This window comes from Doryrhamphus excisus, chromosome 8, assembly GCF_030265055.1.
Source record: "Doryrhamphus excisus isolate RoL2022-K1 chromosome 8, RoL_Dexc_1.0, whole genome shotgun sequence".
NCBI lineage: Eukaryota > Metazoa > Chordata > Actinopteri > Syngnathiformes > Syngnathidae > Doryrhamphus > Doryrhamphus excisus.
In genome coordinates, this window is record NC_080473.1 from 15,903,112 (window position 1) to 15,921,317 (window position 18,206).

Sequence of the window (18,206 nt, forward strand, 5' to 3'; positions counted from 1 at the left end):
CACAGTTGAAAATAACTTTAATAAAACTTCTATGAAACAAAAAACAAAACAACATAATAAAAGCTTGTACATTTCCAGTGTCTAAGACTTTAGCTGACTTGTTTGGCAAACTACATCCGCAACACCGTACAACAACAACAACAGAGACAACCATGATAGGCTAAGGCCTGAGTCTGGAACTTTATACATGTACATATAGTTCATACAGTATACTCAGTGATGGATATTGCACAAAATACAAGCACGGAGGCACCGTATGTCAAAAAATAATTGGCTTTGCAGTGAAATGTTTATCATGCCCACGCAACCGACAACCGCTCTTATTAAACTAATATTTGCACATTCATGGACTAATCAATAATGTTTGCTTTTTGGTCCTGGTATATTAAGACATTTCACTTTCACTTTCCTTTTGTAACGGTGGCCGACAGGGTGCAGCAACGTCACAATACTCCAAACCCAGAATTGATAGAAAACCAAAACTACACAGCATAAAACAAATACCAACACACATAAACCCCAAAAACTACTAATTGAGACAAATGCTGCAAGTTCAAGGAAAAAAAAAAATGGAAGCCAGCCAGGATGGGATGGCGCCCCTGGTGGCCCGGTCCAGGAATCTACACCATTTTTCTCATGCATTTGCTTTTGGTGTGCGTGTGTGTGTGTGTTGGCATTTACAGCAAATGTATTTTGTTTTTGGTTGCATTGGTTGCATCATTCCTGTGTTAGGACGTCGCTGCATGCTAGCCCCCTATTGGCCATTGTACCTTTTAAGACTCAATAACAAAAAAGTTTTGTGATGATGGTATATTTCATTACATTTACTTTTCTCTCATTTGTTTGTAAAATCCTCCAGTTTTTAATAGATCAGGCTGATTTCAGTCAAGCATTCAAATACGAAAACAAAAGGCTCCATCTTTCCTCATTTTAGTTCTTACCTTTCATTATTGTTCACTCGCACACCTTTTAAGTAGTCTGGCATGTGTGAAGATTCTGGAATAAAGACATCATACACAACATACATGCAATCTGCTGCACAGCCCCCCCCCCCAGGATCACCATGAGCCCCACTGTGGAGCTGCACTTACTGTGGATCCTGAATGATGGTACTTTCTTGGAGACTATTGGTTTTCTCTGCAGTTCTTTCAAATCTGGGGATGCGTGTTCCCATTCAGTTCTGCTCAAGTTTCTAGTCCATGTGCTACAGGTGCTACACGAACTGCAGAAAAAAAGGTGCGGCGACTTTGAATGTCATGATATGAATTCTCAGGAGGCGTCCGACAGCGAAGGAGTCCAGGAGTAGGTCAGGTTTAATCTCCATGGGCACCACAGACAGTTATTGAAACGGGTGACCCTTCCTTTGCTTCAATATAATCCCGTAACTGCGGTGCTCTAGGAGCGGTTGTCTTTTGCCACATTGTGAGCCATCCAGTTGACTTTGGTTGTCCAGCTCTCTCTTAGAGCCTCGTCAAATTTCTGGCGGAATTGCTTGAGGGCCTCGTCGTCCGTTTTACCCAGGGCCAGGGAATCCTATGGAGGGGATGTGGACCACAAAAGGTGTACACATTATTAAAAAAAAAATATATCCAACCTGTCACAAACCTTGTGAGACTCGTGAGCATTTACTTTGTTTTTATGGTGCCACCATAGAAAGTTAGCAGGTTTGCAAAGAGGAAAAGTGTGATGATGACGATAGAAACTGAGAAATTGAGCTTCACTATTATGCTTTGAAAAGACGTGATGTTGTGTAACTGCATGTAAGTACTACATCAAGTATGCATGTCGTTTCTTACGTGTAAAACTACATTTAAAATGTGTTCAATAAATCTGAAGAGACATTTTATTGAGCATACACATCATTGATTAGCGGTTTTTGGTCCACCATTCGTGATGGGTTTTGGAACTTAACTCTACTGATAGCGGAAATATACTCTACTTCCAAAACCTGCTAGAAAAATTATTATTATTATTATTATAAAATTATTTAAATTATTTTTTATTTTATTATTTTTTAATTTTATAATACATTTTATATAATTATTATAATTTTTTTCTGATTTCTTAATCAACTTGAGTTTTAATAAAAATGACCAAGCATGTGAATATTTTTTTGAGTATTTTAAAATTATTTTTTAACCCTTTAAATGCTATTCAATGAGGTTATTGTTTTTGCTTGGAACAATACAAACAAATTTTGTTTTTATTTTATTTTCAGATAATACATGTTAGTGAGCTGGGAGTCTATGTGAAAAGGTGCCATTTGCCGGTTGAGATTCCAAATTTCCCACCCTTTTGGGTCCTAAAGAACAAAAAAGTCCACTCCTAAAAACTGCTTAGAGACCCTGAACGATTTCTAGTTTTCCTCCAATCTCTCCAACTTGATTTCTAATTTTTTTTTAAGTGTAAACATTTTAATATTGCAGGACATGTTTTTTTGGGCAAAATGGCTCAGGTTTTAAGAGATGAAGAGTAGCATATTCTGTATGCTTCATCTTTGCAACTCACAACAAGCAGTTTGCGCTCAAGGAAAATGCCAAACAAGGTGCGAAATCTCAGTGCGTGACAAATAAAAAACAAAAAAAAAACATAATCAATGAATCAGGAACACATAAAAATGCACATAATGCATATGCTGTACAATTTACCTGTATTGTCACATATTTTGTATTATTAACGACTTAAACAACTTTTTAAAAAGCAAAAGTCTGCCCACTCTACAGTAAATGAAAGTGTATAAATGCTATGTCGATAAAGTGATGGTACATGCATGCGGGTGCGTTTACCTTCAGGTACTGGATATCTTTGACCGATGTGAGCTCAGGCAGGCCAGCGGTTAGCATGAGGGCAAACAGCGTGATGAAGAGGTTCCCGTTCTTCCTCAGGATAAGGTAGGCCTCCTCGCAGTACTGACGGAAACTGCCAACATATTGGGATGTCTTCAACGTGACACAATTGGCAGATACTTTGCTGTAAATATGACGGTGTAAGGTCCTCAACAGGTGGGCGATGTTCCAACTATGGCCAAAACCACTGTTATACACCACTGTAGTAAAGTCAAGGATACCTGTTTTTTTAAGTGAAATATGAGGAACAACTATAACCTTTACAGGAAAAAATCTGATCTTTAACCTTTTGAATGCACATGCCCAAAGGGGCTGCGTTTCAGTACTTTTTGTACTACTTGCAGTTTTTTATCAAGGTGATTCATGGGTAATCATGCAGATGATGTGTCAAGAAGCAAAACAAAAAGAGATGTTTTATGGCTAAAAAAAAGCGGCAAAGAAAGTATCGTAGCTCAGTATTCAAATATTTTTGCACATGTAAGTTTTGATAAATGATTAATAAAATATGCAATGAACATTTCATAATATATTTGAAATTATGCACATTAACATTAACACACGGCCGTCTAAACCAATTTCAACATTCTACAGTCTCTGCTGCCATCTAGTGGTGGATTTACATACTACAATGACACATAACCAACAGATCCAGTTGGAGATCTGTCTAATAAAGGCTGCACGGTTGACGAGTGGTTAGCACACAGCTGGGAGACCAGAGTTCGATTCCACCCTCGGCCATCTCTGTGTGGAGTTTGCATGTTCTCCCCGTGCATGCGTGGGTTTTCTCCGGGTACTCCGGTTTCCTCCCATATTCCAAAAACATGCTAGGTTAATTAGCCACTCCAAATTGTCCATAGGGATTGGCTGGCCACCAGTCCAGGGTGGACCCCGCCCTCTGTCTTTCTCTAGGGTGGAATGATAATACCATGTTCCACTACAATGTTTGAACTGACATGTTTGAATTTCTTTCAGTTTTTCCTCCACATAAGAAGTCATCAAATCAATAATGAATTGTTGAAATAATCCACAAAGAGCCCAGCAAGAAGACATTAAAGCCTAAATAAAAGCACCCCCCCCCCTGCAGCTGTCAATAGCAGTAGATCCGATGACCCCAAAGCACCAAGAAAGTGGTACAGACCTGCCAAACTTTTCCGTGTAACCGGTCTTGCCCTGTTGGATGACGTGGATGAAGTCGTGCGTGAGGATAAACGGAACACGCTCCCTCTTGATGCCGAACTTTGACTTGAAGTTTCCCAGGATGTGGCCAAAGTCGATGTGGAAAAGCTGAACGGGCGGAAACAAAAACAGTAAGCCCCAGGAATGATAATAATAATAATAATAATTTTGGCTAATTAATCTAAATGATGCACCTGTCCAGTGCTGCGGACCATGATGTTGTCGCTGTGGCGGTCTCCAATGCCCAGGACGTACGTGGCTACACAGTAGCCCGCACATGACAAAGTGAATTCCTCGATGGCCCGATCAAGAGCGTCGCTGTCGATAAAGAAAATACACGTGATTATTCTACACAAGTTCCACAAATTGTAGTCATCACTCCCAAATGACGCGGTCGTACCCGGAGTTACGTTCCTTGAGCCAGTTGAGCAAGGCATCCTTGTTGAAAGCAGCGGTGGCTGCCACGTTGCTGCTGGTCAGCTGAATGTTTGCAATGGTATCAGACGATGACACAACCTCAATCAACCCTGCTCGATCCCCCGTCGCTAAGCAACCATAGGGTACAATCCTGAATGGCATGGGCAGAGAGAAGCAAAGGTTTCAGGGTCTCATGCAGGGTATTATTACTATTATTATTATTATTATTATATTATATTACTATCGAGGGATGGGAACAGTACAGGCACTGACCACAATGAACGCGTGTACATGCTGACCAGTGGTTTTCAACATTTATTTCAGTCAAGTACCCCATGTGGAACAGTTTTTTATCGAAAACCATAAAAAAGCACAGCATGGTAGCATCACTGATGTATTACAGTCCGAAACAATGGTATTTTTTTTTACTGTAAACACTCGTGCTGTCAAATTATATAGTTTGAATTTTTAGAGTTTAGCTCATGTCACCACCTCTCTGTTACTAAGGAAGATGGCGGCACAATAGCGCCCCCCAACGTCTCCACTCCTTTACTACTTTCTTATTTCCAACATACACTCTTGTTCGCGCTCAACGACACGTCTTAATTGTCGCTAGGCGACTGCAAGGCGCGTACGTGGACACTCGGAACACCACACAATAATTTTACGTGTGTACTGTATGTATAAATATCCAAATAAATACACAGCGAAAACCTGTAAGTGGATATTCATATCACTCACTAGCTAACCCTCAGTACAACGTGCTGCATCTAAGTATGCTCGGAAATCCTAGAAAACACGTATGCACACAAAAATTCAACTTAAATGATTATAGTCCCCCCCCCCCCTCCCATATTGTGAAAACTGATTACTTTACAAAATGATGAACTGATTTGTGAGCAAAGAAATAATAGTTATTAATTTAAAATGGCCACTTTTATAATGAAGCATAATGAAGACGTGTTAAAAGTTAGATTGTCTTTGATGGTTCATATATTTCAGTACTTTCAGTACAAGTACAAATCTTACAGTCTATAGATTACAAACATATGCGGCGAAATATCTAATAAAATGTATTTCTTTCTCTTAATAATTTTGATGATTATTACTTATAACTAATAAACACAAATTCACTATTTTAATAAAATTACAAAAATATTAAAAATTACAGAAATATTGTAAACGAACTGCAAAAACTTCCTGAAAGTGAGATTCACCTGTGTGTGTGTGTGTGTGTGTGTGTGTGTGTGTGTGTGTGTGTGTGTGCGTATGTGTGCGCTCACCCTTGAGTACCCCCCCATTTAGGAACACATAATACCCATAATGCACTGCCCGGCCACAACGAAGCCCCACTTGAATTCAAGCAGGTCATTACTGCATGGCTTTCAGCTGGAATTAGGATAGAATAGAGATAGCACGTGTGTCGTTTGAGGTCAAACTAGTTTGGGGTAATTAAGTGCCTCTCCTTCTCTGCGGGGAACGGTCTTGACAAAGGTGATCACACACACTCACCTGAGATCTAGATTAGCCTCCTTCCACAGCATATCCATTAGCCTCAGAATCTGCAGGGTCAACATGTCTTGTCTTAGGTCTGGAAAAGTAGTCATGAAAGAGAACATTCACATGAAGGAAAATTGCTCTTCAGAAGCACCCCATGACCCCGTCTCTTGACTTTTCCTACCGTCCCCATTCTTGAAGATGATTCCCAGGGTGTCCCCAGTCAGCAGTTTGTTGTTGTAAACAATCCAGAGCGGCTTCATCTTTGAGTCCATGTAGCGACACTTCTCCACACTGACGGATAAAGATTGAGGAAGTGGAAAATGTGATTTGACACCTCGGCGCGTGTTCCTAGATAGCAGAATAGTTCCCTCACTTCATGCCTGACAGCAGGATGCTGGGGTTCAGAGGGGAGTGCAGGTCAGAGAGTGTCTCGGAGTAGCCACTCTGCCTCAGGCAAGTCATCATGGCCTCCTTGGTCAACATGGCCTCCTTGGTCTTCCCCCGAGCGTTCTTCATTGTTCCGAGCTTGATGAGCTCATTGACTGACTTTAGCTTGCTTAGGGCTTCCACCTGGTTGAAAAACATTTCTATGTAGTTTACTGTGATCTGCAGATTTCTAATGTAGCGTCTGTACTAGTAAAAAAAACACATGTTCTCATTAAAAACACATTGTCAGCAATATTACTAGAGTGTGGTGTGTGTGTGTGTGTGTTCAGAGCAGGAATTAGCCAACGCATGACAAGGTTGACAAGGACACAGGAGGAAGTCAAAAGGGACCAAGCGTCAGAACTAACAAAGTGCAGAGGTTAAAGGGCAGGGGGTGACGCCATTGTCAGTGTGACAGGCTAAAAATAGCATATACTGTATTGACTTTTAAGATTTTATTGTTTGTTTTTAAGGCGTTGAATGGGCTGGCCCCCAAATACATCTCGGACCTCATCCAAATTTACTCTCCAGCGCGGTCACTGAGGTCCGAGGGCCAGCTCCAACTTGTGGTACCCAAGACGAGACTTAAGACCAGGGGGGACCGAGCCTTTTCTGTGGTTGGCCCCAAGCTATGAAACTCTCTCCCCTCCCAAGTAAAAAAGGCCCCCAACATCGAAAGCTTTAAGTCTTGTCTTAAAACCCACTTTTATTCTCTGGCTTTTAACTCGGAGTGAGTCGTATGGTCCTGTGTCTTCTAGTTCTTTCTTTTTATTTTAATTGGTTTTATTTTTTATACTTTTATTGCTTTGCTTCTTCTTTTTAATATTATAATATCTATTTTATTTCTTAAATTATCTTTTAGTTTTGGATTATTACTTTTTATTTTATTAGTCTGTGCAGCACTTTGGAAACTCTGTTTATAAAATGTGCTATATAAATAAAGTGGATTGGATTGGATTGAATCTTGCCAGGTCCAAAATGGAGTCATGACGACCAAGTTCAAATCCATCCATACATTTTGTCGACTGTTTTTCCTCATTAGGGTCACAGGTGAGCAGGAACCTACCCTAGCTGACTTCAGGTGAGAGGTGGACTGGTCGATGATAAATTACACGGCACATATAAACAAATAGGCATTCACCAGAGTCTCCAATTAACTTAATATGAATATGAGAGGAAGCGGGACCCCGACCTCGGATAAGCGCAAGAAGGATGGATGGATGTTTTTAGAATGTGGGAGGTCACACAAAGATTCCCAAACTGAGATTCAAACCCTCAATCTCCAATGTGTGAGCCCACCACACTCACCACTATACAGTAGGCCATCGGGTTTAAAATGAGCAACATAAAACATTAATCCCATTCAAAAATGGTTTTGAGTGAGTAAAACAAAAAAATCCTGAACCATACCTGTTTCTTTAGAACCTCAATATGAGGGATGCTGCCCCGACAGTAGGCTTCTAGGATGAGGGAAAACTGAACTGAAACAGCCGGCATGTGGATTTCTGACCTGTGGGGGGCAGCAGAGACACAGAATAAGCAGCAGGTCATCCGTTCAGCCATCTTCCATGCCGCTTATCCTCACTGGGGTTGCAGGTATGCTGGAGCCTATCCCAAGTGACTTCAGGTGCGACAACCATTCACACTCACATTGATCGCAATTGAACCTAACATGCATATTTTTGGAAGGAGGAAGCCTGCGGACGTGGAGAAAACCTACATACGCATATGGACCGCATGGAAACTCCACACAGAAGCCTAACTGTGGACAACATGCTAACCACTCGGCCACAGTTTGGCTTTTTTGTGGTCACCCACCTTTCAATTGATATAATTTGCATGAAACGTGTTAATGGTAATAAAAACAAAATCCACACATACTTTGGTATGTAAACAAAGACCCACCGTAAGTGCCAGAAGAGGAAGTGCCCTATCTTGCGGTTCCCCTGGGCTCGCTCCAGCAGGAAGTGGGTAAGGGCGCAGTCGTAGTAGGGCTCATAACGCAACACCTGCACCAACTGTAGCAAGTACTGCGACAGCTCCTCGTTGCTTAGGAAGAACAACAGGGAATGAAAGAAAAGTCAACATTATAGATCCGATATTTAAACTCCTCAGATGTTTGCTGATAGCAAAATCAGATGGATGCTATCACCCACCCCAACACATAAGCGTGTATTGTCAAGTTTACCTCATATCATACAGGCAGCGTACAGCATACTCTCTGACATATTGGTCAGGATAGTTAAAATCCAGAAGCTCCAGTGCATCTCTCGGACTCAATTTGGGCCAAATTTGAAGTAGTGCCTGCAGCTGAGGACACACACACACACAATTAGCAAATGATGTATTTAAAATAGGGCTGTCAAAATGTTAGCCATTCATCCAGATGAACTTGATGATTATCAGGATTAAAACAATTGATGCATGTACAGTATATACTTGACTCAAACTGCCACAAGTCTATGATGGATGACAGTAAGAAGTGGGGGGAAACTAAAAAATTAGGGAACAATTTAAAAAAAAAGTAGATTGGGAACTTTGCGGGAAAGTTTTAATAGTCCCATATTGTCCCGTATTGCTGCGACAATCAAAAGTAGTTGGATTCAGCTTGACACAGGCTACTCTAATGGATGCCGGCATATTTGATCACTTCATTATCCAACATATTGTATTCGACTTTTCTTGCATCTTTGTTTACATGTTTTACCTAGCTGTCACTGGGAGCAGCTAGCTTGCTATCTTAGAGTTATTTGCCTAGATTTTCGCCTTCGGACTCCAAATGTGACTTTTTGTTATTAAAAAAAAGAAAAAAAATTGGTTACTTTGTATCTGCTTTTTGTCCGACGGGAAAGCCACAAAGTTCATGGCAAACATACAGACAATTGCGTTCTCTTATTATGTCTTAAAACACTAAAACACTATTTGTGTGTGGTTGTTGAATGAAAATGAACACATTGTGTGTCCAGCCTTATGATGGCGATACTACAGTAGATCAGCTGATTCTGAGTAGCTCACCAAAGGGCCAAAGGATATTTGCTTCAACTCTCTTGTTTTTATCATTATAACTGCTGAATTCAGACTTTGTCCTTATGTGAAGTCAAATGTGCACAAAAGTCCAATGGCCACGCTGTTTGAGTGCTTGGTATAAATATAAAATAAGTAGTGGAGTCGACAACTCTAATAGTGCTCTAATAAATTGGAGACCCCTGCAACCTGGACACTCAATTTATTCAGATTTCTATTTAATAAAGATATTAATTTGTATCATGTTATTTTCTTAGACTAAAATATAAATAATTGATTAGCCGCATAAGACCCTGATTGGAGCATTCTTTTAACAAGCATTTATTGTATAACTTTCAAAAGGTTCCGTCCCTCCCCCCGCTAACCTGGGCCATGTCTTCGTGTTTGCTCCACTTGACGGAGAGTAGCAGCTTGGGCAGTGACTGAGGGAAATTTTCTCGACAGTCGTAGCGTAGTGTCCAGATCAAGTCCTTCTCATTCTCACACAACTGAGAGAGAGGATCCCGCTCCATGATCTCTTTCAGTTCAATATAGAACTTCTTACCTCCACGACCCTGGAAGTAAAAGCATGGCATGGAAGAGATCCATCACAAAAAAAAACAGGCAGGAACCTCCGAGAAATGAAATGGGAGAAGAGTAATTGAAGTCACTACAAAGATGGCAGATGGCACCAACATGACCAATATTCTCACAATGAATAAATTGCTGTTACATTTTTGGCATCTCAAAATATGAACGCAGGCTGACTTTAGTGAGGCTGCACAATACTACACGAATAAATGCATAATGAGCGGGGCACACACATTGACAAGGTGTGTTCAGGCATGTCTCCTACATGCCTGCAAGCAGGATTATGCAATGGGCCGTCCACGCCCAGGGGTGGGTTTCACGTTGAGGGGTTATATAGCAAAAAGAGCAAGCGATCTGATTGGAGTCTACTTTTAAAGGAGATGGAAATATTTTGCTGATGCACGCTGTAGGGTTTCAAAGGAAGGGTGGTGCGCGTGTGTGCGCACACAAAGGGAGGGGTCATATATCACACTGCATCACTGCTTGTGTGACCTGATTTTCAATATTTTGCTTGATGTACAGTATGTAGCCACACCCTATTGTATATGAACTCACCATAGGTGAACAGTCACTTGCTCGGGCAATCTCTGCAGCTTTTTCCAGGATCTGTATGAATGAAAACAAGCAGAAACACATGACAAATGGTCCTCAGCCTCATCGAATTGGAATGATAATACAGCATATGTCAATGACTATTAGCGATCACGATTGACCAACAATCTCAACAAGTCCAAGGAACTCATTGACATTAGAAGATGCACACATGGACAAGCCAGGTGGACTAAAGTTTTATGGTGAGACAGAACACACAAATGAAGCTATTTGGCAGTAAGAAGACGAACTGTGTGAGGATTTCAAACTTTGGCATTGTTTAACATGAGAATAAAACATTCTAACTACATTTATAGGTTAGAAAAGTGGAAAAGGCATAATTAAGCTAAATCAACATTTTTCTCCACGAGGCCAAAACTATTAAGATTCCACAGCATCCACCCTCCAACCTTGCCTACTTCTGCACACCAATGCACAGAGTTGCATAGAGATATATGCAAGCCTCAACCGCAAACTGAAGAGGAATTGTGGAAATCTCGTGATTGGTTGTAATATCTCACCGCTCACAAAATAGGCATAAGAATTTAACCAGGGATTACTTAAAAACACACCAAACTCATCATATCAACAACATTGTAAACATATAGAGTACATATCGTAAGTCTGAAAAGTTGGCAACGTCGGACCCGCAATTGCTGGCATTCCTTCATGTCATCCATGATGAGTGTGTGTGCCCAAATCATGGAAGAAGGTATGTTTCTGTGGTTCAATTCCATACTGACCTTGTCAAAGGGAGGGAAAATGATGGGGTGTGATGAGTACTCCAGGAAATTGATGTGCAGAGCTGTGGCGTTCTCAGTGTACGGGTTGGTTTGAATAGTTCCGATGGGGTTCAGCATCTCTTCAAGTTCATCTGTCCAAGACAGACGCAGTGTTTACTCGTGTCAATCACCAAAGATGCTTGTGCGTACCTCGGTTTTAATTAAAAAAAAGATTACGTAAAAAAGGAAAATGTTATGATAGTGTACCAGGAAATGAGGACCAGCAGTCAAGAATGATATCCCCGGTCTTTAGTTGTCCTTTGTAATCAAACACCATGGTGTTTACCCAAGCAATTGGGTAGTGCTAGGACACAGAAATAAGAAATGAGTCTTGGAATCGAACGGAACGGGCTGCAAACCAGGTGGCGTCGTCTTACCACTTTCCCTGCTTTGCGAATGGTCTGGTACTTGTTTGGATGAGCGTTTTTGGTGGACTTCTGCTTCTTAACTTTATCCATGACAGCGTAGATGGCGAAACAGAGGCGTGTCATCCTCGGCAGGTCACACACGGAGATGTCGAATTCTAACATGTTGTCTTTCCAGGTGTGCTCCGAACGGCCGTTGCTCTCACTGCTGACTGCCGGTTTGCACAGCAGCTCCGTTCCGTGAAAAAGCCCGGCCCTGACCTGCACCTAGTCAGCACAGCCAGGCAATATAGTATCATTCACTTTATGCAATACGCATGTGAGGGTTCAAAAGCAACTTATACCACACCACAAAATATGCATTATACTTTCTGCAGCAAGCTTTTACCTGGAGTGACAGAAAGCTTACCTTAGCAGTCTCCTCTGCATTCACTTTGCTGCCTTTCAGTAAAACTATCTTAAATGGGCTTGATACGTTCCACACACAAGTCTGTGCTTGCTGCAGGTGAGAGACATACAATGAGCACAGCGACCTGACATGCTGCACTGCATACACATACACGGTTTCGGTACATGGAAGTATCGAACAAATTGTCTTTTTTTTTTTTTTTTTTTTTAAAGGAAACAAATTGGTTTTGGTTCAACGTTTTCATTACAGATGGAGATACTTAGTAGCAATAAGGCAAATACAATAAAGTAATTCATAACAGATAGGAGTCAGAGTCCAAGTATGTGTGCTTTGTTAACCTCTATCTGTTTAGAACAGCAAAATGTAGTACAAGTTATTTTGTGTACATACAAATATTTTCTCAATCTGGACATCAATGTGAGTTTAAAAAACCTTTTATGAATATGAATACTGGGGCATTGACCTGTAGTTGAGCCAGCTACTGGTACCATATGTGAATTATTACATTGGCAATTACTCCACAATATATATTTTTTTTTGTGGGAGGAAAAAAAGTAACAGAATGAACCAAAATCCAGACGTGAATTACTCAAAACATATTTCCTGTACAGTCATCCGCAGTTAACTGGCTCTAGGCTCGACCGTGACCGTCACTGCATCACAGACAGGTGTTTTCACTTTTTGGTTACCCTATTTAGTTTCATCAGAGAGGTGCACTTCATTGAACTTACTGTAGGAACCCGTCTTTTGGGAGGTAGTGGTAAAGGGGGGTTTGAGGACTTGCGGCTGACCACAGCTCCGATGGTGGAAATTTCCTTTTCAAACATGGCCTTGACTGTGCTGGAGTGGACCAGGGTGAGATGCGGGGACTCCTTGGACTGCATGCACGTACGTATGTACTGCCCACAAATGACAAATGATGCAAGAATTAGCACATTATTATATATATTACACATTATTACTCATATTCTTTTCATGAACTGTTCTGAATGAGAGCAATTTTCCCCGTCAGACAATGTTGATATAGCACAATATCAAAGTCAGATGGTAAGTAATCAACAATTAGGAATCAAATTACAATACAAATACAATTCAGTTCAGTAGCAATTAATTGATCAATCACTTAATCACGGTTGTGGCAATGTCTTAGCCTGGGGTCAATGAACTTTTTGCATAAAATGGAATGTTATTTACATGATACGATACACTGTTGATGAATCAACTTACGGTAGATTATACACATTGTGCATACGACACAGACGACACAGACAGAAGTACATTTGCCCTTATGATGCATCATCCCCACTTCCCACTCAACCACTATATGCACTCACTGACCTTATATTGCCAAAGAGGATGCTCTCCAGAGAGGAACTCCATGCAATGGCTGACTCTCAGTACATACTGTCCTTTCCATGCCTCCTCCTCGGGGCCGTGGGTGGTCAGCCACTTCCTCACAGCTAACTCCATCAGCTCTGCAGGAGTGCAGGATGCAGGCACCTTCAGACTGGCAGAATCCTACAGGAGAAACAAAATCAAAATAGCAAAGCAACGCCGTATAGTCGCGATCTGGAGAGGGGGGGTCGGATTTAATAAGCTCTGCAATAAATTGTGATTATGTGATGTATTTCAATGGAACATTGTATGCACGTTTTACAAAAAACTAAAGCATCAAAACTCTGGTGGACATGTTCAAAAAAGCCACAACGCTTACAGTTAATGACTCAAATTATAACACACCTTTGACCTGATTTCTGAGATTAAATGATCATTTCCAGATGACATAACGCATCAGTGAGCAATGGGCGATAATGTGATGGGGAAAATGCAAGAGCATATCACACCAATACGTAAGTTGAATATAAATAGATATGGCTTACTGCCAAATAAGGCCAATAATATCACTAAAAGAAAGGCTCAGCTGAGAACAATGACCATGTCCACTTCAAAACAATAAAACACCACACGTCCTGTCCATATATACAGCTTGTTGTGTCTGGCCTCCAAATAAGACTTCCTGTCAGAGTGGCACATACATCCTTCCTTTTTTTTATTTGAATACATGCGTTAATGGAGCATAGTTATGAAAAGCAAAATAAGACATGAGGGAAATACTGATGAAAAGTCCCCAGTTTTAAAAGGGTTCAGACTTTCTCAAGTCACCACACTGTAGTTTTTCTTGAAGCAAAATCTGAACGCTACAACCTCAATGGGCCATGGAGGTTCACCTGAGATTGGTCAAAGTGGATGATGACTTTCAAGTCGTTTGAGCGCTCACTCAGCCCGTCGTTGGTGGTCCTTGGCTCAAGTTGTGGGGAGAAACAGACGTGCAACCACTCGCTCCACGTCATCATCTGGTGCCGATGCAGCCTCTCTTCACTGAGGCGGGACATTTTACTGCGAAAGTCCTTTACTTCCTGGTCATTTATGCCATCCAGTTCATGAAGACCTAGAAGAAAATAGGAGTCAAAAACAGTCCTCAAGACATGAGAGTTCTTGACTAACAATAATTTATCATTGTGGTATATTATTTTTTGCCATTTCACACAGTTTGTAATTATATGTGGCAGTAAGGAATCTTTATCTTCCAGGTTAAGCAAATGAATCGTTTCCTACAGTCAGGCTGGACCATCAATCATCAATATAATTTTTGTATACAGTTGATTTACATGACTACATATGTTTATGTAAAGACACAAGCCTCCCTGGTGAGGTGTTAAGGGCATGCCCGGCTGGGAAAAGACCCCGGGGCAGACCTAGGACACGCTGGTGGGATTATGTCTCACAGCTGGCCTTGGTGTTCTCCCGGTGGAGCTGGAGGAGGTGGCCGGGAACCGGGAAGTCTGGGCTTCCCTACTGAGACTGCTGCCCCCGCCACCCGGATAAGCGGAGGAAAATGGATGGATGAGCAAATCAAACAAGATATGCCCAACAAAACAACAAAAAACATAGTGAGGTAAATAAGAATTTGTCAGAAAGACATGAACAGTCCAGAATTTTTGATGGTAGGTTTGTAATAATTCATGTCTCACTCATCATAAAAATGAGCAGTGGATCAAGTAATTACTTTGATCGCCGTGAATTTTGTGAATTTCTAATTCCCATGCCATTCTTTTCTTTGGGGAAAAACTTGAAGAAAAAAATGCATGAACTTGCAAAAGACGCAAACATAAAGCTAAGCGCATTTAACCACACATGGAGACCAGCAGGTCAGATGCACATTTGAACCAGCGATCATTTGTTACAATTAAAGGCACACACGCTCATGGGATTAAACTGAAGCTTACAAATATTCTTGCTGGAATTAAATGCCAGAGGTGTCGTTTGGCTGATTAATCCTTAAACTGTATCTCTCTGTTGAGTATTTATCACTCCCTTTTACTGAATAAGGTTCAGCAAAAATGATGAAAACAACTGACATTTAAAGTCATTCAATACTTCGTCATTCATTTGATCCACATGACCTTTAGCTTTGATGAAATGGCTATGCTCCACTTCAACTACTCCAACTGTACATGTGACCAAAATGTTAAAAACTTGGCACGCGCTTGCTTGTCTTCTGGTTGTGCCCATGGGGTTACTTAAGCAGCATCACTTGACCGTCTAAAGTATTTCAAAGATTGTGTCCAAATACAGTGGAGCTGGGAGGGGAGAATATGAATATCAGAGTCATCTTCGATTAGACCAGTGAGGTGGGCCCCCCCCATGTATGAATTTGCCATACTCGGCATGCAATTTGATTACGCTTGAATGCTCAACCGCGCTCCCATTTTGTTGCATTTAGCTGGTTTCAGATTTGATCAGTACAGTACAGATAAAAGATATTATCAGTTCCTCAATGATATTTCAAAGTAGGGGTGGTACAAGCAAATACAATATAATGCATCTTATTATCTACATTATTATCACAGACACTAGAGGTTATTTTAAACACAGCTCATTTAATATAAGGATACAAATCTATTCAGCAAATGTGCAAAACGTCTTTATTGAATTGGAGCTATTACCTCTGCTTCTTTATGCGACCTTATGGTCAGCAGATAATAGAAAGTGTCACGAGATGGAATATACGTCTGGTCAATCATTGTGCTTCTCTATCAAACAAATAGGCCACTGATAGGAAGAAGCCACAGATGGGACTGGCTGGAAGACAAACGTTCTAAATATTGCAATGGTGTTGCAGGGGAGGAGGTGCTGCTGAAGGATATTCGGTGATCTGTGAATGATTTACTCGTTATGAACTCCAAAGTGCCTTTATTATAGTGAGAGCTTGCATCGTTTTCTCCTTGAAGGTGATACTGTCTTACCCTTGCCAATAAGCACTCCAATTTTTGAATCCAGCAGGCGTTCCGCTCGGCCGCAGTTACGTGTTACCAACTTCAGAACCGGTAAGAAAGGGCGAACGTCACAGAGTCGTCGCGTTTCATCTTCTAATTCTTCGTGCACGGCTGTCTGGTTGACGCATTCGAACATATGACTCTCCATTTCGCCCAAGGCAGGAAACAATGGGAACATCTGAGCCTGCTTCCATAAGAGCTGCAAAAATGTAAACATTACACAACGAGGATTAGCGGCACAGGAAATGGATGGATGGGGAGATGACAATGTTAGTATCTTTGAGGTCATAGGGTTTCCTAAAGGTAAGGGGTTCTATCCTATCATTTATACTGATATTTGATCCCAGTGGAGCACTATATTGTAATACGTTTCTTTTAATGAATCTCAAAGTTGTGTACATGGATAATTTGGCCATCACTGTCTCCATTAACCCCTCCCCCCTTAAGCGAAAATGAGCAGAAAGCTAATTTATTACATTTTAATGAAAGTAAATCCAACAAATCAGAAACATTTTCTCTCTACATGGAATTACCTAAATATTAGTCGTGCCACTCTAGCAAAATAAACATCAACGAACAAAATTACAAAAACTTTTTAAATCCGATGTTCTCTTCGCGTGTGTCCAGGACAAAAACTTGGCTGGTTGCGTTGTTGTGCAACGCAATTATTTCTCACCCACCCGTTAGTATTAGATAATTAAGAGCTACGTACCAATTTGATGTGCTGAATGGTGGCTTCGCGAGGGACGTCCATTTGAATGTAGATACCGGTGGGAAGCAGAAAATCCACCGTAACATGGGCCGGAGCCTGGCCAGCCAAGGGCGAGTGGTCTGCCCACATGTCCAGGAGGTCTGTCATGGCTGGAGGCATGGCAAAGGGCACCACACACCACCTCAACCATAAGGACCTACAGGGTATAAGAAATAAGAAATACGTTTGGGATGGCTCAAAACGCTTGGTTTTTAAAAGGCGTGGTAAAACTGACCCTTTGTGACATCACAGAAGGGCAGCCTTCCTTATATGGGCGTGGTTGTAAGCCAGATAAACTCTGTGCCCTTCCTAAACGCTACTCTGCTGTTTACTTGCTAGCAATGCCTCGAAAGGGAAATCCACATATGTTTATAATTCCTAAAGACGCCACCATCAGGTACAAGTGGTTGGGCTTCCTGATTTCTTACCAACAAAAAAATGCTTTTTAATCTGTTAACAGCATTTCATATTGGACTGTTTTGTGAACATCAGTATACAGCTGGACCAGCCAGACGCTTTTCCAACGTTACTTGGTCGTGTGGAAGAGCCAGAAGCAGTAAGTAACAGTTTATGAGTGACCTAACTGTGTTTATTTTGTGTAAGTTATAGAACAAAAGCACTTAGCACCTAGTAGCATTATAGCATAGTGGAAGCAGGGTTGCTAATAGCTCTACCAAGTTTTTTTTTTACACATTGGTAGTCCTGTGGTTCGAACTTGGGATAGAGCCAGTGCTAAGCAGAATGCCACCTAAGCAAACAAAACAAAAGGTCAGCCTGCCTTTCCCTCCTTCGACACGGGGATTCGTGCAAACAACACACACAAACACCAGACAATTGCAACACTGTGAAAGCAATTAGAGTGGTAACTCATTTTTCTTTATTCATTTGTTCCAAAGGGTCAGACAAAAAACTCCAAACCAAAACAATTTTTCCCTATACAGACACCCAAAATATTAACAAAAATATATTTAATAGAGATAGTTACAGTTTTACCTTTATTCAAGATGGCAAG

At 41.1% G+C, this 18,206-nt stretch overlaps 1 protein-coding gene across 1 annotated transcript in view; it reads right to left on the reverse strand.

The window, feature by feature from the left end:
* pik3cb (phosphatidylinositol-4,5-bisphosphate 3-kinase, catalytic subunit beta) overlaps window positions 1–18,206 on the reverse strand; it is a 36,502-nt gene continuing 18,296 nt past the window's right edge. Inside the window, exons 3-24 of the mRNA XM_058080134.1 lie at window positions 17,156–17,351; window positions 16,414–16,642; window positions 14,335–14,555; window positions 13,445–13,624; window positions 12,838–13,005; window positions 12,107–12,196; window positions 11,710–11,964; window positions 11,540–11,636; window positions 11,294–11,424; window positions 10,515–10,565; window positions 9,755–9,943; window positions 8,554–8,675; window positions 8,271–8,414; window positions 7,776–7,875; window positions 6,313–6,509; window positions 6,121–6,230; window positions 5,952–6,030; window positions 4,423–4,590; window positions 4,217–4,340; window positions 3,985–4,130; window positions 2,787–2,919; window positions 1–1,533 (exon numbers count right to left, since the gene is read on the reverse strand). Of these exons, the coding sequence (XP_057936117.1) occupies window positions 1,396–1,533; window positions 2,787–2,919; window positions 3,985–4,130; window positions 4,217–4,340; window positions 4,423–4,590; window positions 5,952–6,030; window positions 6,121–6,230; window positions 6,313–6,509; window positions 7,776–7,875; window positions 8,271–8,414; window positions 8,554–8,675; window positions 9,755–9,943; window positions 10,515–10,565; window positions 11,294–11,424; window positions 11,540–11,636; window positions 11,710–11,964; window positions 12,107–12,196; window positions 12,838–13,005; window positions 13,445–13,624; window positions 14,335–14,555; window positions 16,414–16,642; window positions 17,156–17,314 (3,231 nt within the window). The 5' untranslated portion in view covers window positions 17,315–17,351 and the 3' untranslated portion in view covers window positions 1–1,395. The remainder of the gene's footprint in view (window positions 1,534–2,786; window positions 2,920–3,984; window positions 4,131–4,216; window positions 4,341–4,422; window positions 4,591–5,951; window positions 6,031–6,120; window positions 6,231–6,312; window positions 6,510–7,775; window positions 7,876–8,270; window positions 8,415–8,553; window positions 8,676–9,754; window positions 9,944–10,514; window positions 10,566–11,293; window positions 11,425–11,539; window positions 11,637–11,709; window positions 11,965–12,106; window positions 12,197–12,837; window positions 13,006–13,444; window positions 13,625–14,334; window positions 14,556–16,413; window positions 16,643–17,155; window positions 17,352–18,206) is intronic.